This window comes from Rana temporaria, chromosome 1 (genome assembly GCF_905171775.1).
Source record: "Rana temporaria chromosome 1, aRanTem1.1, whole genome shotgun sequence".
Classification (NCBI taxonomy): Eukaryota; Metazoa; Chordata; class Amphibia; order Anura; family Ranidae; genus Rana; species Rana temporaria.
Genome location: NC_053489.1, coordinates 512,903,664 through 512,930,392, shown reverse-complemented (window position 1 = coordinate 512,930,392; position 26,729 = coordinate 512,903,664). Strand labels below are relative to the sequence as shown.

The following is a 26,729-nucleotide window of genomic DNA, read 5'->3' as shown; positions in this document are numbered from 1 at the left end:
ATAACTGGTCTCCAAGAGCCGGACTTCTTTTGAACCATGAACAAAGGTGAGTATATCCCTTGGAACCTTTCGAGTGTTGGAACTTGTATGGCAGCGCCCTGGTTTATTAGGGAATCTGTGTAAGAAAGAAGAATCTGTCTTTTCTCCACCGAGCAGGGTAGGACTGTGGGTACAAACTGAAGTAGTGGTGGTTTGATAAACGTCCAGGAGTGACCTGAAGAGATCGTTTTGACAGTCCAGTAATCCTTTATTGAGGCTGCCCAGACATGTCGGAACTGGAGTAACCTGGCCCCGACTTGAACCGTCTGAGCCGACCCTATATCAAAAGGATTTAGGGGCTTCACGACCCCCGGAAGGAGCTGCTTTAGAGGGTTTCTGCCCCGATCCTGATTATGTCTGGGTTGAAATCTCTTCTGACTCAGAAGGCGACGATCTTGGGGAAGGAACCCTGACTTACCGCCCGTGGCACGGGTAATGGCATTGTCAAGCTTATTCCCGAACAGAGAAGAACCCTGAAAGGGAATTCGGCACCATGCCTGTTTAGAGGCAGGATCAGCTAGCCAAGGGCGAAGCCACAAGGCACGCTTTGCCGTCACAGAGGAGAGCATGACACGAGCCACCAGGCGAATAATGTCAAGGGAAGCTTCCCCCAAGAAGACTGATGCCATTTTCAGTTCATGAAGCGGCATGCTCCCGGCTAAATCTTCAGAAATGCTTGACACGGAAGAATCAATCTCGTCTGACCAGGTCTCCATTGCTTTGGATAAAGCTGCGAGGGCTAGAGCTGGCTTGCAAGTCATGCCCGCCGTGATATATATACGCTTGAGGTCAGTATCTATCTTCCTCTCTAATCCGTCTTTGAAAGAAACGGTATCTTCCAAAGGGAGTGTGACATGTTTCACTAATCTCATTAGAGCTGCATCAACCAGAGGGGCAGATTCCAGATGTTTCACATCTTCGCTCTTGAATGGATACATTTTTGCCACCTTTGAAAGTAGAGAATTTTTCCTTTCAACTCCAGTCCATTCGTCTGAAAAAAATACCCCCGAGTTCTTCTAGAAAAGGAAAACTGGGGCGCTCCTTCTTAAGTTGTTTAAAATATTTCCTTTGTTTAGAAGGAGCCTCAACAGGTTCTTCCCACTTTAAGGCATCTTTCACTGCCTTAACTAGATTTGGGATTAAGGCAAAATCAAAACCAGATGTAGCGTTAGAATCTTCTACCTCGCACAGAGAGGATTCACTAGCGGAGCGGTAAAGTCTAGAGGGACCCGGAGCTTCAGCATCCGTTTGCATGGGAACTGGTGCTGGGTCAGTTGGAGGAGCAACTGGAGCAATGGGTTCAGATATGTTTAAGGACTCTTGGACCACCTTTCTGACCATAGCCTCTACTTGAAGACCTTCATCCCCATTCTCTCTTATGGCACGGGCATAGCATGGTTCACAGAGAGATTTTCCTTCTGGAATCTGGGTTTTACACCCCCAGCAGACTCTGCTTCTAGAGTGGCTGGTATGGCCGTGAGAGTGGTGCCCAGACCTGGACTCTCTACTATGATGTCTAGAGGCAGATCTTGGCCGTCTAGAACTTGAAGAGGAATGACGTTTTGATTTAACATTAGTATTATCTTCACGTGCTGAATGCCTAGATTCAGACCTAGAAGGACTGTGGAAAAAATAAGAAATAGAAGGAAAACACATCAACCAAGCTGAAAGAAAAAAAGCATAAGGAAAATAATCCTACCTGCAGCGCAAGGGTTGGCCACAGGGGGGCGGTGAGACATCCATAACCTAAGGCTTGGTAGCTGTAAAAAAAAACCCAAATACACAGTTCACCAATAAGGAATACAGATAGTCATCAGAGGAGGAAAGGGCAGCATAGCTTCCTACCTTAGCAGTCACGATCGCAGGCACCGGGAGGCTGCTTGTCAATCCTGCAGGGCGTCCCAAGCTTTAGCTGAATCTGACAGCTATTTAAAGCTTGGCGCCGCTGATGACGTCACCGCGCCCCCCCTGGCGTACGTACGGCGTAGCCGTCGTCGCCCAGCGGAGCCCGCGCGCATGCGCGAGCGCCGCCGTGTCCGGGACTGCGCATGCGCGAAACCAAGCCTCGTTCTCGGACGAGGCACGCAGCTGCGCAGACACCCGGAAGACGCGGCAGGCTGAGACGCAATGCGCTCCAGCCGCCATAGAGGACAGACAAATACAGACAGACAAAAATAAACACTGCTGCCATTAGAGGAATAAATATTTCATACGATACCAACAGTAAGAACTTGATCCAGCCTGGAATCTTGAGCCATCGCTGCACAGTCTGGGCGCATTTCAAATAGGGAAGGGCCTCCTGCTAGTAGCTAGGACGTTTGGCCAAACTGCCGCTTGCCTGCCAATGGTCAGGACTGTAAGCTCTTCGTGGCACCGTAGAATGCCGCCCGAATCCACCCTGCTAATAACAGAGATTGCTGGACTTCAGGTAAGATTGAATCCTCATCACCATTTGTGCGTCAGGCTGAACTGTATAAAAAAATCTTCATCAGATGAGAAAAAAACTTCTTGGTCCTAGGAGGAGGACAAAAAAAGGAACACGGTCTCTGGCTAGAAGCAAAGATTTATGGGAGAAGGGTCCTATGAGGTATGAGAGGCGGGATTAACCCACACGTAGGCTGCCATGGAGTCTGTCAGGAAAGCTTAATTGTACAAGTTGAAGTTAGAAGCTGATTAGTTAATATGCACAGCTACACCAGATTCTGTGTGCATCAGTTTTAGAAAATCTCCCCCTTTGTTTCATTGCAAAGGGAATGAATGAGTAAACATATGAGAACAGAAATATGGGAGTTGCTAAAGAGGACGGAGGACGTGCCTGAGCTGGTGCCTGGCAATTATCGAGGAGCCAGTCTGCTAGAGCCTCAGGGTACTACATGATGGTCCTGCCCATCACTGACCGTGACCTCACCTCCTGACCAAGGGCACCCCAAAAATCACTGCTGCCAGACACCCGTGACCTCACACACACAGCCCTGACAATATGTATGCCATCTGGCATATGATGCCACCTACTGACCCCCTGCCATCATCATTATTCTCATCCCTCTGTACTCCACCTCTGGCATCCTACCACCCCTGTCATCATCCTTATCTTAAACCCTCGTGGTACTCCACTGCCAGCTTCCTACCACCCCACTCCCTATAATCATCATCCCCCCATACCTCACCCCTGACATCCTACCATCCTGCCTCCTGTCATCATCATCATCCCCATGTACACCACCTATAGCATCCACCACCCTACCCCCATTATCATCATCCATATCTTCACCCCCACCCCACTGTCAGCTTATTACCAATCTACACCCTGTCATCATCATCTCCATCCTCATCATAAATCCCCTGTGCCAGCTTCCTACCACCCGACCACCTGTCATCTTTATCCCCCCTGCACCCCTCTTACAGCTTCCTACCAGCCCACCCCCGTCATCATCATCCCACCTGTACCCCATTGCCAGCTTTCTACCATCCCACCCACTATCATCATTATCCCCATACCCCACCTCTGACATCCTATCACCTTGCCCCCTGTCATCAACATCCCCATCATCCCCCTGTACCCCACCTCTAGCATCCAACCACCCTACCCCCATCATCATCACTTATCTTCATTCCCCCTGTACCCCACTGCCAGCTTCCTACCACCCCACCGTCATCATCCCCCTCTGCTGACATTCTACCACCCACCCATTGTCATCAACATCCCCATCATCCCTCTCTACCCCACCTCTGGCATCCTACCACCAAACCCCTGTCATCATCCCCCTGTACCCCACCTCTGGCATCCTACCACATGTCATTATCATGATTATCCCTCCTGTACCCTACCCTCTGGAATCCTATCACCCTAACCTCCCATCATTATAGTGGAAATATGATCTCACCCCAATGCTGCCACCATCACCCTAAACTGCATTGTGTCATCCAACCAACTGTACCCCAACAGTTGCATGACAGACCACAATACAGCCCTGTCACCAAGTGAGAGGTAATGATGTGCTGTAACCTCTAGCAAACAATCAGTTTGCACTAATGATAAGCAGCAACCAATCAGTGAGCAGTAATGATGTGCAGTAACCTCTAGCAGCCAATCAGTAAGTGGTAATAATGTGCAGTAACCACTAGCAACCAATCCATGAGCGGTAATGATGTGCAGTAACCGCTAAAAACCAATCAGTGAGCAGTGATGTGCAGTAACCTCTAGCAACCAATGGGTAAGCGGTAATGATGTGCAGTAACCTTTAGCAACCAATCAATGAGTGGTAATGATGTGCAGTAACCTCTAGCAAGCAATCATTGAGTAGTAATATTGCGCAGCAACTTGTAGCAACCAATCAGTAAGCGGTAACGATGTGCAGTAACCTCTAGCAACCAATCCGTGAGCCTGGAGCAATCAGTGAGTGTGAATCAGATCTTTATGTTTACATTATTAAAGTTTTTTTTTTTTATATATGTCTGTGTGTGTATGTTTTTTTCTTTGGGATGTTGGGGGTGGAGAGAAAAATTGCTAGGGGTTGGGGAGCCCAGGAAAATGTTTGCCCAGGGTCCAATCAATGTAAAAGATGGCCCTGAGTGTCCACCAGGCTGGCAGGGTGATTGAGCTGGCACACACTGGGGTAAAGCCATGGAGGTTCCAGCCAGCTCTAACAACCCCTCACACAGAGAACATCTCATCAGCTGCAGCCAATAGCAGGCTCTACCGCCATCCTAGCCTTCTCCCAAAGCCAGCACCACATTGCATGGTAGGAATTGTATTTCTCCACAACACACACTAGACTTGGCCTGCCGATGCCTGCGCTCTGCAGAGACTACACCTCCCAGAATGGACTGCAGGGTGCTCAAAGCGAATGTGTCGGCTTCTCCGGACAGAGGAGTGTACAGGTGAAACTCGAAAAATTTGAATATCGTGCAAAAATGTATTTATTTCACTAATGCAACTTAAAAGGTGAAACTAATATATGAGATAGATTCATTACATGCAAAGCAAGATAGTTCAAGCCGTGATTTGTCATAATTGTGATGATTATGGCTTACAGCTCATGAAAACCCCAAATCCACAATCTCAGAAAATTTTTATATTGTGAAAAGGTGCAATATTCTAGGCTCAAAGTGTCCCACTCTAATCGGCTAATTAAGCCATAACACCTGCAAAGGGTTCCTGAGCCTTTAAATGGTCTCTCAGTCTGGTTCAGTAGGAATCACAATCATGGGAAAGACAGCTGACCTGACAATTGTGCAGAAAACCATTATTGACACCCTCCATAAGGAGAGAAAGCCTCAAAAGGTAATTGCAAAAGAAGTTGGATGTTTCCAAAGTCCAGTATCAAAGCACATTAATAGATAGTTATGTGGAAGGGAAAAGGGTGGAAGAAAAAGGTGCACAAGCAGCAGGGATGACCGCAGCCTGGAGAGGATTGTCAGGAAAAGGCCATTCAAAAGTGTTGGGGACTTTCACAAGGAGTGGACTGAGGCTGGAGTCAGTGCATCAAGAGCCACCACCCACAGACGGATCCTGGACATGGGCTTCAAATGTCGTATTCCTCTTGTCAAGCCACTCCTGAACAACAAACGTCAGAAGCGTCTTACCTGGGCTATAGAAAAACACACCTGGTCTGTTGCTCAGTGGTCCAAAGTCCTCTTTTCTGATGAGAGAAAATGTTGCATCTCATTTGACAACCAAGGACCCAGAGTATGGAGGAAGAATGGAGAGGCACATACTGCAAGATGCTTGAAGTCCCGTGTGAAGTTACCACAGTCTGTGATGATTTGGGGAGCCGTGTCATCTGCTGGTGTTGGTCCACTGTGCTTCATTAAGTCCAGGGTCAACGCAGCCATCTACCAGGAGATTTTGGAGCACTTCATGCTTCTTTCTGCAGACGAGCTCTATGGGGATGCTGACTTTTATTTCCAGCAGGACTTGGCACCTGCCCACACTGCCAAAAGCACCAAAACCTGGTTCAATGACCGTGGGATTACTGTGCTTGATTGGCCAGCAAACTCGCCTGACCTGAACCCCATAGAGGATCTATGGGGCATTGCCAAGAGAAAGATGAGAGACATGAGACCGAACAATGCAGAAGAGCTGAAGGCCACTATTGAAGCATCCCGGTCTTCCATAACACCTCGGCAGTGCCACAGGCTGATAGCTTCCATGCCACACCGCATTGAGGCAGTAATTGCTGCAAAAGGGACCCAAACCAAGTACTGAGTACATATGCATGCTTATACTTTTCAGAGGTCCGATATTGTTCTATGTACAATCCTTGTTTTATTGATTGCATGTAATATTCTAATTTTCTGAGATTGTGGATTTGGGGTTTTCATGAGCTGTAAGCCATAATCATCACAATTATGGCAAATCACGGCCTGAACTATCTTGCTTTGCATGTAATGAGTCTATTTCATATATTGGTTTCACCTTTTAAGTTGCATTAGTGAAATAAATGAACTTTTGCTCGATATTCTAATTTTTCGAGTTTCACCTGTATAGAGGGATCATCAGTCTGCACCCTGTCTGTGGTGGGATTATCTATGGCTGTGGCTCTAGTGTTTGGTGACTGCTGCAGCTATGTGGTAATATTAACTTAAAAGGTGATAAAACGTACAAAGAAAACTAATCAGGGAGAACACTCCATAAACTGTGAATTACTAATATGTCCTTAATTAGTGCACAGTGATTAGCAGGGTTCCATGCAGGGAAAAATCACTCTCTTCAATCTGAATGCTAATCCAGCCCTCCGCCGCTGTGATCAGATGATACAGGCACTCACAGACAGGGATTGCATGAAAGAAAAGAAAAAAACCTCATTGCGCAATATTCGATGACAGATCAAAAATGTAATCAGAGCATTGACATATGCACTCACGAATCCCCGCTTTCAGTAAAGCATGAAAACGCCGCTCAGTGTGCTGTTTCCTCAGCTCGATCCGATGCACTCGGATTCGATCGCAGGCTCCTCCCTACGCGTTACGTCACAGGCACGCGACTTACTCATGGGAACCCATGAGTAAGTCGCGTGCCTGTGACGTAACGCGTAGGGAGGAGCCTGCGATCGAATCCGAGTGCATCGGATCGAGCTGAGGAAACAGCACACTGAGCGGCGTTTTCATGCTTTACTGAAAGCGGGGATTCGTGAGTGCATATGTCAATGCTCTGATTACATTTTTGATCTGTCATCGAATATTGCGCAATGAGGTTTTTTTTCTTTTCCTTCATGCAATCCCTGTCTGTGAGTGCCTGTATCATCTGATCACAGCGGCGGAGGGCTGGATTAGCATTCAGATTGAAGAGAGTGATTTTTCCCTGCATGGAACCCTGCTAATCACTGTGCACTAATTAAGGACATATTAGTAATTCACAGTTTATGGAGTGTTCTCCCTGATTAGTTTTCTTTGTACGTTTTATCACCTTTTAAGTTAATATTAGCGCATCTATATTTTATATGTTTCACTGTTTGGATTTGGTATCACTCAAGATAGCAGCTATATTATTTGTTTTTTTATTTAGGTGCACGTGGAATTGATTATTTAATTAGCGCTGTAGTATATTTTTCACATTGCAGCTATGTGGTGTTACCGTGTTAGCCAAGTGAGAGTCTGCAGTCTCTAACCATCTCTTGTATCATGTCCGCACAGTCTCTGACAATCTCCTGTATCATATCCTTACAATCTCTGACCATCTCTAGCATTATGTATGTACAGTCTCTGACCATCTCTTGTATCATGTCTGCACAGTCTTTGACAATCTCTTGTATTATAGCCGCAGTCTCCAACCATCTTCTGTATCATGTTTGCAGTCTCTGACCCTCTCTTGTACAGTGAGGGGGAAAAAAAGTCTTTGATCCCCTGCTGCTTTTGAACGTTTGCCTACTGACAAAGAAATGATCAGGCTATAATTTTAATGGTAGGTTTATTTTAACAGTGAGGGACAGAATAACAACAACAAAAAAATCCAGAAAAACGCATTTCAAGAAAGTTATAAATTGATTTGCATTTTAATGCGTGAAATAAGTATTTGACCACTTCACAAAACATGACTTAGTACTTGGTGACAAAACCCTTGTTGGCAATCACAGAGGTCAGACGTTTCTTGTAGTTGGCCACCAGGTTTGCACACATCTCAGGAGGGATTTTGTCCCACTTCTCTTTGCAGATCCTCTCCAAGTCATTAAGGTTTTGAGGCTGACAACTCAGACCTTAAGCTCCCTCCATATATTTTCTATGGGATTAAGGTCTGGAGACTGGCTAGGCCACTCAAGGACCATTATGTGCCTTGTACGTGCGTTTTGGGCAATTGTCGTGCTGGAATACCCATCCACAACCCACTTTCAATGCCCTGGCTGAGAGAAGGAGATTCTCACCCAAGAGTTGATAGTACATGACCCCGTACATCCCTTTCATGCGGTGAAGTTGTCCTATCCCCTTAGCAGAAAAACACCCCCAAAGTACAATGTTTCTCCATCCATGTTGGACAGTGGGGATGATGTTCTTGGGGTCATAGGGAGCATTCCTCCTCCTCCAAACACGGCGAGCTGATGCCAAAGAACTTGATTTTGGTCTCATCTGACCACAACACTTTTATCCAGTTCTCCTCTGAATAATTTAGATGTTTATTAGCAAACTTCAGACGGGCCTGTACATGTGCTTTCTTGAGCAGGGGGGACCTTGCAGGCGCTTCAAGATTTCAGTCCTTCGCGGCGCAGTGTGTTACCAATTGTTTTATTGGTTACTATGGTCCCAGCTGCCTTAAAGTGGAGTACCACCCAAAAATGAAACTTCCACTTAAAGACAATTGGCATGTCACTTTTTTTTGGGGGGGTGCGGAAACACTTTTTACAGGGTTCCAGCTCCCACTTCCTCCCTAGGTCGTCTCAGCGAGCGGGAAGAAAGTCACCCCCCCCTGCAATCATCTGGGACACATCACAGCTCCGCCAATCAGTGTGCAGCGCGGCTCACGCATGCACAGTGCGTGCCCTGCTGTGAAGCCACAGCCGGGCGCCCACAGTGACAATGCTGGCGCCGTGGAGAGGAGGGGGAGACGAGCAGGGCTTTGTTCCCCCGCATCGCTGGACCCTGGGACACGCAAGAGTCCGAATATTAAAAGTCAGCAGCTGCAGAAATTGTAGCTGCTGACTTTTAATTTTTTTTTTTTTTAGGCAGGACACTCCTTTAAAATCATTGACAAGATTCTCCTGTGTAGTTCTGGGCTGATTCCTCACCGTTCTCATGATAATTGAAACTCCACCAGGTGAGATCTTGCATGGGGCCCCAGACCGAGGGAGATTGACAGTTATTTTGTGTTTCTTCCATTTGTGAATATCGCACCAACTGTTGTCACCCTCTCACCAAGCTGCTTGGCGATGGTCTTGTAGCCCATTCCAGCCTTGTGTAGGTCTACAATCTTGTCCCTGACATCCTTGGGACAGCTCTTTGGTCTTGGCCATGGTGTAGAGCAGGGATATGCAATTAGCGGACCTCCAGCTGTTGCAAAACTACAAGTTCCATCATGCCTCTGGGTGTCATGCTTGTGGCTGTCAGAGTCTTGCTATGCCTCATGGGACTTGTAGTTCTGCAACAGCTGGAGGTCTGCTAATTGCATATCCCTGGTATAGAGATTGGAATCTGATTGCTTGCTTCTGTGGACAGTCGGTTACAGGTAATAAGCTGCGATTAGGAGCACTCACTTTAAGAGAGTGCTTCCAATTTCAGCTTGTTACCTATATAGAAGACACCTGGGTGCCAGAAATCTTGCCGATTGGTGGGGGGATTAAATACTTATTTCACTCATTAAAATGTAAATCAATTTATAACAACTTTTTTTAAATGCATTTGTCTGGATATTTTTGTTGTTATTCTGTCTCTCACTACCTACTAATAAAATTATAGACTGATCATTTTTGTCAGTGGGCAAACATACAAAATTAGCAGGAGATCAAATACCTTTTTTTTCCCCTGTCACTGTATTATGTCCGCACAGTCTCTGCCCATCTCCTGTATCATGTCTGCACACTCTCTGACCATCTCCTGTATCATGTCCGCACAGTCTCTGACCATCTCCTGTATCATGTCTGCACACTCTCTGACCATCTCCTGTATCATGTCCGCACAGTCTCTGACCATCTCCTGTATCATGTCTGCACAGTCTCTGACCATCTCCTGTATCATGTCTGCACAGTCTCTGACCATCTCCTGTATCATGTCCGCACACTCTCTGACCATCTCTTGAATCATGTCCACACAGTCTCTGACCATCTCCTGTATCATGTCTGCACACTCTCTGAAACCAGAGACACCAAGCTGGAGCCCAGAGAGGAACGTCTGAGCAGCGCACAGTGCACCTGAGGTAAGTGACAGCGCTACAAAGCCAGTCTGAGGGGGAATCACTGATATAAAGGGGGATTAAATAGAGTAAGGACAGGGGGCTCTGATATAAAGGTTCCCCCTTACCTTAGTGCATTCCCTCTGCGGAAGGTCTTCTGTGAACAACAGTTCCTGTTTTAAATGCAAGTTGGAACTCTGCAGACACTGACATAAAGGGGAATGCTGGTCAGCAGAGCCCCCCCCCCCCTCTTACATCAGCGTTCCCGTTTACACCAAAGTCTGCAGCATTCGCCCTTATATCATGATCCGCAGCATTTCCTTTTACATCAAACTTCCCCTTGCACTGTAAGTGGTAATTTCGCAGGCTGTGATGCAAGGGGGAACGCTGTGCTGGGTTATATTAACCTGACATTCATGTAATTGGAGAAGCCTAGAGTTGCCATTGTCACATTCGTGTTAGCTTTTTACTGTTCCAACTTTTCCTTCTTTCTAAAAGTCAATCTGTACATGCCCAGTGTGATCCTTTCAAATGACAGAAACCTGAAATAAACTGCTCTGAACTGACTGGAAAAAAAAAAAAAAAAAGGAGGAAAAATACATTTAAGTAAAAAAAAAAGGAAAGAAAAATAAACCACACACACAACAATTTGGGAAGATTATTGTTTACTAGAAGAATAAAAGTATTTGGGTTGAAGTTTAAGCATAACAGTCTTAGGTGTTTCAAGTGAGCAACAAAAGGCAAATACTGCACAGAATTAACAGATATAAGCAACACTAAATAACTTTATACAAAATAACTGTGTTTTTTGTTAAATTAGTTCAAAGGGGTTGTAAAGGTTTGTTTTTTTATTTTCTAAATGGGTTCCTTTAAGCTAGTGCATTGTTGGTTTACTTACCCTTTCCTTCCATTTCCCTTGTTTTTCTTTCTTTGAACCAACAATGCACTAGCTTAAAGGAACCCTTTTAGAAAATAAAAAACAAACCTTTACAACCCCTTTAATAGGGAAGCATCTTAGACCTGATCATGAGCTGGGGGCTACGCGTAAAGAATAAATCCATCCAAATCTTAAATGTATAATATGCGCATCAATTATACAGTTCCTGAGGCTGAAAATTGTCATGTCTATTGAAGTGAATAGAACATTTGCGAGTTAAGTATGCCTTATAGGCTCTCTTAGGCCAAAACGGAGCGAAAACCTGCATGGCAATAGGAGATTCTGAAAATTACAGCTGCAATAATAACATTTATAAAGAACATCTCAAGTACTGCCCAATACTACATTTCCAGTTTTCAATGGAGATATTGCAAGGGTGTACACATAAATACCAGTCAAATCAGTCTAGGAGGCAGACGCCTCTTTAAAGCGGTAGTAAAGTCTGCTTTTTCACTGTTACCTACAAGGTAAGGCATACTTGGTAGGTACAATTGAGTATCTCCTAAATGTGCACTGTTTAGGAGTTATTCACATTTGTAGCGGCTGGTGACGTCATCGGCAGATGCGCCCTGCACTCTAAATGGATGGCACACATTCCAAGCTTTTAGCTACAATCCCGACTCCCCTGCGTGGGAGTGATGCTATCGTGGCCCAGCAATTCAAACGTGCGAACCCGGAAAGAAGCCCAGGTAAAGATGGAAGCCCTGTCAGTAGGGACAGAAGGCTGCTGGAGGGATCTGCTTTACACAAAGTCTGTCATAATGTGCTAGTACAGTGGTCATCAACTCTGTCCTCCGGGCCCACTAACAGGCCAGGTTTTATAAATTACCTTGGGGAGATGCAGACTAGAATACTGCAATCACTGAGCAGCAAATTATATTTCAGTTATCTTGCAAACCTGGTCTGTTAGTGGGCCCTGAGGACAGGGTGGATGACCACTGTGCTAGTATGTGGTGCATACTAACCTGCATGGGGACTTTTTTTAAAGAGACTTTACTACCAGTTCAAGGAGACAACTAAAGATTGTCTCAAGGAGGCAACAACAACTAAAGATTAATAATTCCGCAGGGGATTTATCATTGTCTTTTTCAATGGGTAGCTCCAGACCAACTCCTAAGTTCTTGCCTAAAGCTTATACAGTGGAACCTCTGATTACGAGCATAATACATTCCAGGAGAATGCCTGTAATCCAAAGTACTCGCTTATCAAAGCGAGTTTCCCCATTGAAGTCAGTGGAAATTAAAATATTTTTTTCCGTATTGACTTCAATGGCATGCAATACCGCATGTGGCCAGGGGTGGGGGGGCGCGGCGCCGGAGAGCCTCGGAAACACACGAAAAGGCTCAGGAACGGAGCATTTCCAGACGGCTCCGGCACTACCCTATGGGCCCCCCCCCCACCTCAGGCCAAACGCAGTACTGCACACCGCTTTGGCTTGAATCCTGCTCGTTTTACGAGACAACACTCGAAAACAGAGTTAGGATTTTTAAAAATACTCATTAACCGCGTTACTCGCAATCCGAGGTTCCACTGGATATAGGAATTGATGATGCATTTGTACAGGAACGCACACATTTTGTGATCTCATCTCTTCCTTACCAGGTAGCTGCATAACAGTATTTTAGCTAATGATGCTCCAGGTGTTAGGTCACTCTCCTGTACTGTCCCTTACCTGCTTTTTGAGTTACTGATGGTGGCCACCCAAAAATCTTTTACCTAAATCGCCTAAGCAGCTCTCCCTCCTTGCAAATTAGCAGAGCAGGCTCTTTCACCGCGAGCCCAATTTAGCTTTCATTTGGTTTGTGTAAAACTCAGTACAAAAACTAATTTTAGGTAACTATGTCAACTGAAGTAAACTTTATTTTCCTGGGTTTTTAATGTAAGCATATTCCTAACTTTTTCTTAATTTGTACATATGGCTCATGGGCTTCCAGCAGGGGGTCTTAAATACAGTGAACACATTATAATACACATATAATAAAAACACATGCAAAAGAAAAAACATTACAAAAACAATATGCAGTTTCTAGGTGTGTTATGGTCCCGCCCCCCAGAACTATCAAAGCCTTAACACCAACAATGTACAGTTTTATAAAGGAACGATGAAGGGCATTTTCAAAGACATAGTTCAGATCATAAAACATTTTCTCTAGTCTGTGTGTGTGACAGCTTTAAAAAGGGATTTTCTACTTTCAGAGTAAATGTGAAAAACACTTTTAGCCTAGGTTCACACTGCTGCAAATTCAAAATCGCGGTAAAATGCGCGATTTTGCCGCGATTTTGGCCGCAATTTAATGTAAATCGCGGCCCAAAATCGCAAAAAGTAGTACAGGAACTACTTTTTGAAATCGCAGATGCGGCGTCGCACTGATTAGGACAGTGCCATTGCCGACAATTTGAGATGCGATTTGACATGTCAAATCGCATCTCAAATCGTCCCAAATCGTACCCGGTGTGAACCAGGGCTGAATGTGTTAAGTCCACCCGAGAAGTAGTCAGACAACCCAACCCCACCAATAACGTAAAGGCTGCTCTGTTGGCCTAAACTTAGCTCTGGTCATCTTTTTCATTATTGCACAAAAGCTTCAATGGGCACAAACCATTGCTCAGAATGGGGGGGGGGGGGGGTGAAGACCATTTGTATCCACAAAAATAAATATCACCACACCCCCTCCAGAAGCTGTGAAACTAGTAAAGTCAATACGCATTTAGATATTTAAGGGAAATTAAGCTGAAAGCCTAAAGTCATACAATAAAATGCAAATGATTAGCTGTTACTTAGGCTGACAGCTGTGAAATTAAGAAGAATCATTTCCTCTTCACAATTCATAGGGGTTGATTTACTAAGACCCCTTTCACACTGGTGCGGTTTGCAGGCGCTATTGCGCTAAAACCGACCCTAAACAGCTGCTGCTGTTTCTCCAGTGTGAAAGCCCAAGGGCTTTCACACTGGAGCGGTGCGCTAGCAGGACGGGAAAAAAAAGTCCTGCCAGCCGCATCTTTGGAGCGGTGAGTATACCGCTTCTTCACCACTCCCGCCCATTGCAATCAATGGGACAGTGCGGCTATACCGCTGGCAATGCGCCTCTGCAGAGGCGCATTGCGGGTGGTTTTAACCCTTTCTCGGCCGCTAGTGGGGGTAAAACCGCTAGCAGCTGAATATCGCCGCAAAATTAGCAGTAAAGCTAAAAATAGCGGTGCTTTACCGCCACTGCACCTCCCGCCCCAGTGTGAAAGGGACCTAAAGACAAATAGTCCATGCACTGCACGTGCAGTTGTTCTAGATCTAAGGGGAACATGCAAGAAAAATAAGAAAAACAGCATTTTTTCTTGCACATGATTGGATGATAGAAATCAGCAGAACTTTTCCCCATTTCAGAGTTTCCCATCAGATGTAGCGCAACTGCAGTGCACAGACTATTTGCCTTTACTGAATCAACCCCACTGTCTCCTTATACGTTTTAGGAACGAAAAACTTATGGCCATACAACCAAGGACTGAAATAGATGTCCCTCTTTTTAAAGTATTGAGAACATGCCAATTATTAAAAATCAAATGTTTATCCCGAAATCTGTTTTGGTTACCAAAAAATTAAGCACAATTATAATACACATCAATGGTAAGCATGACGTGCAATACAGTAAACACTGGATCTGTCCCCAGTATATACAGTCCCCAAGCTGACATTTGGATAGTACCAATATTCTAAACATTAGAATCCACTGCCAGCAATGGATGTGTACCAAATAATAGATTTTGATTTAAGCTAAAGATCTAATCAATAACTTCTCTTAAACACTTTAAAATATATACATATATACTTTTTAAATATAAGTGTTTATTTTTATTACAAGTGTATGTGAAGGATGGTCTCCGCTTTTGTTAATTCCAGTAATAGTAAAAGTGAAACATTTCTCAGAATTTTTGTGAACCCAATATTAGACGTAGGGTGCTGTGGGAACACAAGTGGTTATGGCTACTGTAGATTTCCTGCAATGCATGAGCTGTATAGAGATGAAGTGCAGGATAGTAAGAGTAAACAGTTCATAACTAGCAAGCCTTCCAGCTCTAAAAACTTAAGGCTGCCCAAATATCTCATGAACAATAAGATCTTTGCATTAATTGCTTCAAGGCGTGATTGAGTGACTGTCTGATCCCTCTAAATCAGTGGTTCTCAACCCGGGGGTCGGGACCCCCTCGGGGGTCATATGGCAATTTGCCAGGGGTCACCGAATCCTTGGCTGTTCCTGAAGCCACTTTCCTAGCCTTTTTGCGACCGAGACAGAAACACAGTGAGTAACACTACCTTTGATTATAGTTGCCATTAAAAGTCCCCACTACAGTTCTCAGATCGGCAGATGACCTTGATCAAGAGCACCCAAGTTGGCTGATCATAACTCCACCCAGCACTGCCAGTGATCCCACCCCCCACCAGCACTGCCATTGATCCCACCCCTCACCAGCACTGCCACTGATCCCACCCCCCACCAGCACTGCCACTGATCCAACCCCCCACCAGCACTGCCACTGATCCAACCCCCCACCAGCACTGCCAGTGATCCCACCCCCCACCAGCACTGCCAGTGATCCAACCCCCCACCAGCACTGCCACTGATCCAACCCCCCCACCAGCACTGCCACTGATCCAACCCCCCCACCAGCACTGCCACTGATCCAACCCCCCCACCAGCACTGCCACTGATCCCACCCCCCACCAGCACTGCCACTGATCTCATTCCCTTCACCAAGGAGTAAGAGGAGGAATACAAATAGAGAATACATGAAAAGGAGAAAAAGAGGGGGAGGAACAAAAGAAAAAATGGAGAGAAAGAATAATAGAAAGAAAAAAAAGCTAGAGAGAGGGATGGGGAGAAAAAAACAAGACATTAGGATATATAATGATAAAAGGGAAAGAAAGGAGAACAAAGAGAAAGAGTGGTACAGCCAAAAATGTACCATAAGGGGTTTTAATACTATACGAGTAGAAGGGACCCAGGGAGCGCTAAATGTCTGTGGGTTAGGGGCGCAAATTACTTGGCCTGCCTTGGGTGCTGACAACCCACGCTACGAAAATAATTTTGCTGTTAGGGGTCCCCACAACTTTGGAAAATGTATCAAGGGGTCACGGCACTAACTTGGTTGAGAACCACTGCTCTAAATATTCCCTTCTAGTAAATAACAAACAGCAAGATTCAAGTGATGTTCAAAATTAGTATTATACAGCTAGCTGTTTATTTTATTGGGCTGCTTACAGCCAACCCTATGCAGAGTCCACTAGTAGGCCAGAATTAAAAGGAGATCTTATGAACGGCCGCTCCATGCAGTCCCATGGAGCGTCGGATGTCAGCGGAGACATGTCCGCTGACATCCGACCCGATCCGCCAAAATCAGACGTATAAGGGTTACGTCCATGGCGGATCGGGTGAGATCTAAAGAAAACGGACATGCTGTCCGTTTTCATCAGATCACTCCATAGGAATCAGCAGCGCTGCACAAGCCCCTCCCCGCTCAGTGAGCAAAGAGGAGCTTGTCATCTGCCAGCTCAGCGGAGATCTGCAGACTGATCTCCCGCTGAGCTGGCGGACTCCGTAGTGACGGAGTCTGCCTCGTGTGTAACTGGCCTAAAGCTATATTTCTATGATGCCTTTTACATAGATCTCCAAAAAACGCACAAAGAGCACAACGATATTGCTAGCTCTATTTTTAAGTTCCCTCGCATTCTATGAAGTTGCTGCAAATAGTGACCTCCATTTACAGTGACTCATATATTCATAGAATACTAGTGAAAAGATTGAGTGCACAAATCACAAGTACTGGGCCAACTGTATAGATGCACCGTTTTCAAAGATCCCGAACTCTGGAAAGACAGCACAGAGGTAAGTGTAATTAACACTTTATATTTAGCACTCACTGTTATTTCCTGCAGATATCCTTTAACAGTGTCTCTAGACCACTTTTGGATTCTCCATAGGAGGAGATAAAGCAGTCCAGCGTATCACTTGTTTTTGGCACCATAATCTTGTTGCTCTAACATCTTGGTGCAGTATTGGTAGACTTTAGGTGCTGATAGTTCTGCCGCCTAAAAAGGTAAGAATAACCTTCAGTGGTTAGCGTCAAAATTAGGGTTTAGGGAGTATTTTAATGCTAAGTGATAAGTTATGATTTAGCGTTCCGATTAAGTGTTAGGGTTAGACTACATGTTAGGATTAGACTACATGTTAGGGTGAGGCTTTATCCAATTATTAGGGTCAGGTTAAGGATGAGGGACATTCTAGGACACATTTTAGCACTTTTCATGTAAAAAAAAAAAACAGAACTGAGCTCCTGCTCTCAAAATGAATGTGGGAGCACCGTTTATGGCAGTCAATTCTTGACAAGAAATCACTGCGTTGAGTATTACTTTAAATGTTTTATTTTCCTTGAAAAAAAGAATACTGTATTTATTGGCGTATAACACTCACTTTTTTACCCTGGAAATAGAGGGTAAACTGTGCCTGCGTGTTATATGCAGGGGGCTGTGGAAAGTTTTTTTCCTGAAACTTCCCTCTTAACGTTAGGGTGCGTGTTATACGCCTGTGCGTGTTATACACAGACAAAATACGGTAATTAAATTGGAAAAAAGGTATTTGCCACTGTAATTAAAAGCCCCAGTGACTCACATAGATATACATCCACTGCCTTATGAAAAGCAGTTGCATATGCTAGAGAGAAATGTATTTTGGTAAAGAGTACCCTTAGTCTCTTGGAAAAACATCCTGAAAAGCAGAAAACACCATATAATGGCCAAGTTTGTCTTTATAAAAAAAAATAAAAAATGAATACATGCATTTATAATCTTTTCTTTGCTGGAGCCCGCAGAGCAATGCATCCACGATCAGTGGATCATGGGTGCAATGTCAGGCTTCTGCAGACACTACCTACAGCTCTGTGCTTGTACTTCTGTATGAGAGATCAGGCCTGGTTTACACTGATGTGGTGCGGGAACTGCATGCGATTTGGCAGGAATCGCACCACATACTTGTTCAAATCATGTGATTCTTCAGCAGTGTGATTTGAGTCATTATTCTGTAGGGATCAATTTACACCGAATCCACACCACAAACGCGCAGGTCCCTTTTTTTGTTCACACCAGAAATCGGGTCACATGGGCGTTCACACCCATGCAATCGAATTCTGCAAATTGCACTGCAAACTGATTTTGGGGTTTCATTAACTTAACTAAAACACACCCGCATCAGTTCACAAGAACGGAGTGCGATTTGGATGCAGTGTGGAATTTGCACCAAATTCCACACTGCATTGGTGTAAACCGGGCCTCAGAGTTGCGGTAGAATATGAAACATGTAGTTTAGTCATTCACATACCCCTGTGCATGAATGATGTGGCTGTGAGAGGAACCTTGTCTGCTGTCACAGGGAAGGTGGTGCCAAGGGGGAGAGGGTGGTCTTCTTGAACATGTTATACTCTAACTAAAGGTGTAACATATTAGAAAGGTAAACCTATCTTTTAAGTAAATACCATCGAACTGACCAACTGTGACAATAGAAAATCTTTTAATAAATTTAAAGAAATGGGACTCTTTGTGCAGTAAAATAAAGGATTCCCTTTCTATAACCCGTGGATTTTCTTGGGTCAAAAAATCAGCAAATACAGATTTAACCTGCAGCTCTACCTGCTGGGGTAATTTAGTATTGCAGCATAACCATAAGATATGGTGACACTATAAAAATTAATTCTACGCCACTAGATGAGTTTCAGCCTACCAAGTACATTAAACAGCAGGGATTAAGCTTCAGCTGCAGTGGCGATCCCTCCACTTTTCTGCACGAGCCATAATTCCATTTTTTTAAATCATCTATGACTGATTAACTCAAAAGGTGCCTAGCACAAGCAGAAAACCAAGTTAAATGCCAAATGCAAGGAAGCCTGTCCAATTCACAGTGTAAAAGTTTCCAAATAAATCCTGTAGAATATTATTATTATTACAGACATTGGAGAATGTTCAACTGATCTAGTTCTTTGAAGTTAGATCAGGGAACATTCATAGGTTTGAAGGTGCCTTCACACTCTGGCTAATGCTCCCTGGCCCAAGCCTGTTTAAAACAAGCCAGTCAAAAGGGAACGCTTTCCCTGGCCATTACTTCAGTTTCCCTAAGACAACTAGTGTCGGTAATACCCCCCTCCCGATTTATAAGCACATACACACAAAAGTCTGCCCTGTGTAAAACTAGTTGGATGTGTATACTAGTAGGATGATCTTCCATTAGACAGGTTATTTGGTTGCCAGGTCATGCATGCATAGCCAGCTGTGATCTAATGTTTATAGAAAGCTTTACTATAGGATTGCAATGCGGTTATAAGTGTGGGTTTTGTTAATGCCACTGAACAGTGCTGCATCTGAAGAACACAACTTCCGTGAATGAACTGACTTCAGTTGCACTTCGATTACTTTCACTCAGCATGCGAGCTGAACAAAAATGTTCCAACAGATCTTCCCATCCACGCTATACAGAGCAGATGGAGGAATCTCCTGCTTCAGCTATTGTAACCTGACAGTCACAGCCAGCGCCTGACAGAATACTGGAACACGGCTGCATCTCATTGGATGCAGCTGTTATTTGACCAATTTTCTGTGCAACTTCTTTGATCTATCAATAAAAGGATGTCAGGCAGGAGGGGGCCAACAGGACCATCCACATAGCAAATTTCATCCATTTACCAACCAATATACGTATAATGTGAACGCAGCCATAGATTCTTAGATTATAGATTTTTTTTTTCTCTGTACAAACCTGCGGAAAAGTTGATTGTCCATTAGCTTTAGTAAGACAAAATGACAAGTAACAAAACTTTACATACATGAAATAGGTTTGCGGATTCTTTTTTAAATAAGACAGTACCAAGTGCTTAGAATTCATAACTTATGGACAGTTGCACGCTGTTAAAGTGTGAGAATGATTTCAGGATTGCTGAGGAGATGCTTGATCTGGTCGTGAAACTTTTCTCGGTATTGGTTGAAATGCATTATGCTCTCAGGCTCTTCAGTAAACCAAAACTTGTCAAATTCATACAGAAGATAACCTGGAATAAAATGACACAATGATTCAATCTGAAATAAATGTACACAACAACATTTGAAGTCATGGGGCTCTAAACAGCAAAAAAGAGATTTTTAATACAGCTTACCTGTAAAATCTTTTTCTTGGAGTACATCACGGGACACAGAGCGGCATTCATTACTATATGGGTTATATGGAGTACCTTCAGGTGTAGACACTGGCAATCTCAAACAGGAAATGCCCCTCCCTATATAACCCCCTCCCATAGGAGGAGTACCTCAGTTTTGTAGCAAGCAGTATGCCTCCCAAAATGGTCCTCAAAAAAGAGGGGTGGGAGCTCTGTGTCCCGTGATGTACTCCAAGAAAAAGATTTTACAGGTAAGCTGTATTAAAAATCTCTTTTTCTTTATCGTACATCACGGGACACAGAGCGGCATTCATTACTATATGGGATGTCCCAAAGCAATGCTTACAATGAGGGGAGGGAGAACATCTCCAAGACAAAAGGATTTAATTTAGAGATATACTCAAATCATAATAAATCCAACTTAGTTGAGAAAAATAATTTTAAATTTTAAATTTAACTCAAAAAAGAGGAGCCCCCGGAATCCGAGGGTCTCAAACTGCAGCCTGCAGCACTGCCTGCCCGAAGGCAGTATCAGTATTCCTTCTTACGTCCAACTTGTAGAATTTTGTAAACGTGTGGACAGAAGACCAGGTTGCCGCCTTGCAAACTTGAGCCATAGAGATCTGGTGGTGTGCTGCCCAGGAGGCGCCCATGGCTCTAGTAGAATGAGCCTTTAATGATACTGGAGGAGGCAACCCTTTCAAGCCGTAGGCCTGAGTGATTAATTGCTTAATCCACCTAGAAATGGTGGACTTTGCAGCTGCCTGCCCCTTCTTGGGCCCATCCGGTAGAATGAACAGCACATCTGTTTTCCGGATCTTCTTTGTAGCTTTAAGATAGGCCTTCATGGCCCTGACAATATCCAAGGTATGCAGCAACCCTTCCTTTCTGGAAGTAGGTTTAGGGAAGAAGGATGGTAATACCAAATCCTGGTTCAAATGAAAACTGGATATGACCTTCGGTAGGAAGGAAGGATGAGGGCGGAGAACGACCCTGTCCTTATGAAAAACAAGATATGGTTCCTTACAGGATAAGGCCGCTAGCTCCGAAACTCTTCTTGCGGAAACTATGGCAACCAAAAATACTAACTTCCTTGTCAGTAGAACCAAAGGAATTTCAGCCAACGGCTCAAACGGTTGTTTCTGTAAACTTGACAGAACAAGATTTAAATCCCACGGACAAAGCGGGGATTTAACTGGAGGTCTAATACGTAAGACCCCTTGAAGGAAGGTCTTAACCAGCGAGTGGGTGGCCAGCGGCCGCTGAAACCACACTGACAGAGCAGAAATCTGTCCTTTGATTGTGCTTAATGCCAATCCTTTATCCACTCCTAGCTGGAGAAAACTTAATACTCTATCGATGGTAAATTTGCGAGAAAGCCATCGCTTGGACTCACACCAGCCTACATAGGCCTTCCAGACCCTGTAATAAATCACCCTAGAGACCGGTTTCCTGGCTCTGATTAGGGTAGAGACTACTTTCTGAGACAGACCTCTACCCCTGAGAATCAGGGATTCAGCTTCCAGGCCGTCAAATTTAGATGCCGTAAGGCAGGGTGGAGGATCGGACCTTGCGATAGCAGGTCTGGCCGTAGAGGAAGAGTCCAAGGGTCTCCCACTACCATCTTTAGGATGAGTGAGTACCATGCCCCTCTGGGCCATGCTGGAGCTACCAGGATGACTGGTATGTGTTCCACCCGGATCCTGCGCAGCAGGCGGGGTAGTAACTGGAGCGGGGGAAACGCATAAAGAAGTTTGAACTGATGCCAAGGGCAAACCAACGCATCGGTTCCGCAGGCCATCGGATCCCTTGAGCGGGATATGAACCTGTCTAGTTTCTTGTTGAGTCTCGATGCCATGATATCCACGTCCGGCACTCCCCATCTTTGGCAGAGTGCTTGAAAGACTTGTGGATGCAGAGACCATTCCCCCGGCCATAGAGTCTGGCGGCTTAAGAAGTCCGCCTGAAAGTTGTCCACTCCTGGAATGAATATTGCCGATATGCAGGGCACATGCGCCTCTGCCCATAGGAGAATCAAGCTCACCTCTCTCTGAGCGGCTTGACTCCTGGTTCCCCCTTGGTGATTTATGTATGCCACGGCCGTGGCATTGTCTGATTGAATTCTCACCGGGAACCCCTGCAATTTTGACGTCCAAGCCCTGAGGGCTAGTCGAGCAGCTCTGAGCTCCAAGATATTGATGGGCAACTGCTTCTCTGGCTTTGCCCAAGTACCTTGGCGAGTGCAACCATCCAAAATTGCTCCCCAGCCCGTCAGGCTGGCATCTGTGGTCACTATCTTCCAAGCCACTGGGCTGAAAGACTTCCCCTTCAGTAGATTCTGAGGGTCTAACCACCAACACAGACTTTGTCGGACTCTTGATAAGAGCGGCAACGGGATATCCAAGGCCTGTGGCCTTCTGCTCCATGCTGACAGGATGGCTGCCTGTAGGATGCGAGTGCTTAGAACCAGTAGGATTAATTCCTTGATGGCTTTTACCTTCCTCAGAGGTAGGAACACTCCTTGTTGTTCTGTGTCTAATCTCATGCCGAGATATTCCAACCTCCTTGTGGGCTGGAAAGCTGACTTTTCTCGATTTAGGACCCAGCCGAACCTCTCGAGGTATTGGACCGTGAGGGCCACTGCTCGCTCCAAGCCGGGAGACGAGTGGTCTATGACTAGGAGGTCGTCCAGGTATGCTAGGATCGTGACCCCTTGGATCCTTAGCTTGGCTAGGATCGGAGCTAGGACCTTCGTGAACACCCGGGGGGCCGTAGCCAACCCGAAGGGAAGCGCCACGAATTGGAAGTGACGCGAAGCCACCATGAAGCGTAGATATCTTTGATGTGGCTGATAAATTGGAACATGAAGGTCTTCTGGAGTGTGGCAGCTGCTGACCGCACGGATTCCATCCGAAATGAGCGGATCTTTAGATATGCATTTACCATCTTTAGGTCCAAAATTGGCCTGACATCTCCATTGGATTTTGGGATGATGAATAGGTTGGAGTAGAAACCCAGCCCCTGTTCCAGGACTGGTACCTCTACTATTACTTCCTGGGAAAGTAGATGATCTAATGCCGATCTTAATGCGGCTCCCTTTTCCGGATCGTTTGGAATCCTCGACTTCTGGAAACGAGGAGGAGGAAACCTTAGGAAATCTAATTTGTAGCCTGTGGCCACGGAAGACCGTACCCACTCGTCGGGAATGCTGGCTTCCCAAATCTCTGAAAAGAGTCGCAGCCTTCCCCCCACCTTCGTGGGTGGGGGCGCCCCTTCATAAGGTTGGCTTGGGGGCTGGTTTTGCTGGTTTGCGAAACCACTGCCTTTTGCCTCTAACAGCCTGTCCTTGTGATTTGCTGTTGAAGCCGAAGTTTGCTTTTGCAGGAGGCCGTCGATACTGCTTGGCATTAGAGGGCCCCTGCCCAGGGGAATACTGTCGTTTAAACGCAGGCCCCTGAACCTTCTTCTTAGTTGGCAAGAGAGTACTCTTGCCGTTTGAAATGGTCTGAATGTATTTATCTAGGTCTTCTCCGAAGAGTCGTCCTCCATGGAAGGGGAACCCTACCAGGAGCTTCTTGCATGGGGGCTCAGCCTCCCAGCTTTTTAACCATAAGAGTCTTCTCATATGGATAAGGGATAACGATAAACGTGACGCTTGCTGGATAGAATCCTTGATTGCGTCTACCGTAAAACATATGGCCTTAGGGACATCCGAAAATTCTTCTGCCTGCTGGGCAGGAATAAGTTTAAGCATCTGCTTAAATTGATCCGATAATGCTTGAGCGACCCCAATCGCAGCCACAGCTGGCTGTACTACTGCCCCTGCAGTAGTGAAGGAGTTCTTAAGTAGTGCTTCCAAGCGCTTATCAACTGGATCCTTGAACACCTGTATGTTTTCTACAGGGCATGTTAACGATTTGTTAACACATGAGATGGCTGCGTCCACTGCAGGAGTAGCCCATCTTTTGGAAAATTTTTCTTCCATAGGATATAGGACAGAGAACTTCTTAGGTGGTAAGAAGATCTTATCTGGCTTGTTCCAATCTTGGAACAAAACTCCCTCTAATAGAGGATGGATCGGAAACACAGCATTGCTTTGAGGCGCCCTCAGTGAGCCCAAAGCTGAAACCGTCGATACCTGGAGATCTGGTACTGGCAAGTTGAATGCCCTATGGACCAAGTCCGACAATCCTTGAATCCACCAGCTCTCCCTCAGGGAGACTGCCCCAGACTCCTCTGTATCCGGATCCTCGATCCCTGAACCTACTTGGTCCTTGTCCAAGAGGTCGTCCAATTCCCCTGAGGAAAGGACCTCCTCTTCTGAGGGTCCGCGCTCGGGCGACGGAGATCTATTCCGCTTACTGCCCCGCATAGCTGCGGCTATCATTTTACCCATGCTTTTCTGCATCTCTTTTAAAGAGGTGAGTAATACCTCCTCCGTGACCATCTTAGGGTTGGACTGACCCGCGTCAGCTCCAGCCCCAGATCCCGATGGCCCCAAGGCTCCCTGTGGGGAAAGCAGCGGCATAGCTTTGTCCGAGACCTCAGACTCTCTGGGGGAATCCCCACCTCTTGTACCCTTGTTTTTTGATGCCATGGTACAATACCGAGGTACACCTGCTACTTATTGGTACCTGGGACTTATAAATAGTTAAATGCCCAAACACCTGTTTGGGGGATAAAAAAATGCTTCCTCTCCCCTAGATGACACTTTTTTTTTTTTTTTTTTTCAAAAAAAAATCTTTTTTTTTATTTTTTTTTTTCAAATCTAGGAAAGAAAAAACATTCTGTCCCCCTGAGTAGTATTGCAAGAAGAACTATGAGATGGAAAAGAAACAGCCTATTCCTAGGCTTGAAAACAGTCTTTCTGAAGACTGCAATATTCTTTCTGGCCACTGTGTGTCCTCGGCGCCCCGTGCTTGCCGTTCTGGTCTTTCCTCCTCAGTTCCAAAGTATTGAATGAGCTATATGGAACAAACAAGGAAGGGCCGCCCCTTCCTTAAGCCACTGACCCGCCCTTCCCCCCCAGCAATCTCAAACAGGAAATGCCCCTCCCGACAGGGGGGGGGTGGGGTTGGGAGGAAGGGACCTCTCTGCTCCAGCAAACTGCAGCCTGCAGCCTGGAACCATGAGGAGGTCAGCGTTTTGCCTGCTTTGCAGGCCGTGAGGAGGAAGACTGAATGGAGCATCGCCTGGAGGCTTGCAGGTAAGCACAGCTCTCTGACACACACATATACTTTTATATCACACAGGCCCCACTCAATGCTTTTCCAACACTACAAGGGAGGTCACATCTTATGGGGAATAATACATATAGAGCCATCCTATCTTTATGATATGTGACTAGTTTGCCAGATGCAGTGCATAACTTTAGGCATGTCCCCTGTGACCCCCCAGAAAAAACCTGCTAAGAACCAAGTTCCGCAAGTTTTCCCCTCACTTACCTGCTCCATGCCGCAGGACTTTGCCAAGCAAGAGGCCCAATCTTCCCCCATCTCGGTGGGGATGTCTAGACCTTCAGGCCCTGGGTTCCTATGAAGGATCCACTGTCCTGGGCCCATATAGCACTCTGGCAACAGAAACATTAGGCACCCAAAGGTTTCTAAGTTCTGGGCCCAGGGTCCAGCTCTCTAAAAAGAAAAGCATTATGGGCTATACCCCAAGGGTTTGGGGTCCGGTTACTGACCACTTTAGCGCTGAGGCTTTTTTGGACAGAACCGGTTAGCTCACCTAATCCCAAGGATGTGGAGGCAAGCTAAACCATGACTAACACCTAAGACACTGGCGGAAAAACTGAGGTACTCCTCCTATGGGAGGGGGTTATATAGGGAGGGGCATTTCCTGTTTGAGATTGCCAGTGTCTACACCTGAAGGTACTCCATATAACCCATATAGTAATGAATGCCGCTCTGTGTCCCGTGATGTACGATAAAGAAATCAGAAGGTAAGAAGTTAATCTAACTCAGAGTTTCATGGAGATATTATAATAACATTTATAAATACTTACAAAAAAACTGATGGAAGCACTTAATCTCAGGGAAGCCAGGAACCATATTATAGAAGTGAGACTTCAGGGCCCCACTCTTGAGCAAGCTGTAAGCCATTTCTGTTAGGTTGATCCCAACTATTGCATACGAGTACCTGAAATAGATGCAAAGTGATGAGGCACTATGAAATGTGTGTCTTTGGACTAATGGTATAGGGAAAACTGATAACTTCTAGACATGTGATGTATTTGGATGTTCTTTG

At 45.4% G+C, this 26,729-nt stretch overlaps 1 protein-coding gene across 1 annotated transcript in view; it reads right to left on the bottom strand.

Annotated features, from left to right (window-relative positions):
- Positions 1-20,075: 20,075 nt before the first annotated feature.
- ELMOD2 (ELMO domain containing 2) overlaps positions 20,076-26,729 on the bottom strand; it is a 42,191-nt gene continuing 35,537 nt past the window's right edge. Inside the window, exons 8-9 of the mRNA XM_040331306.1 lie at positions 26,488-26,621; positions 20,076-20,375 (exon numbers count right to left, since the gene is read on the bottom strand). Coding sequence (XP_040187240.1) covers positions 20,236-20,375; positions 26,488-26,621 — 274 coding nt within the window. The 3' untranslated portion in view covers positions 20,076-20,235. The remainder of the gene's footprint in view (positions 20,376-26,487; positions 26,622-26,729) is intronic.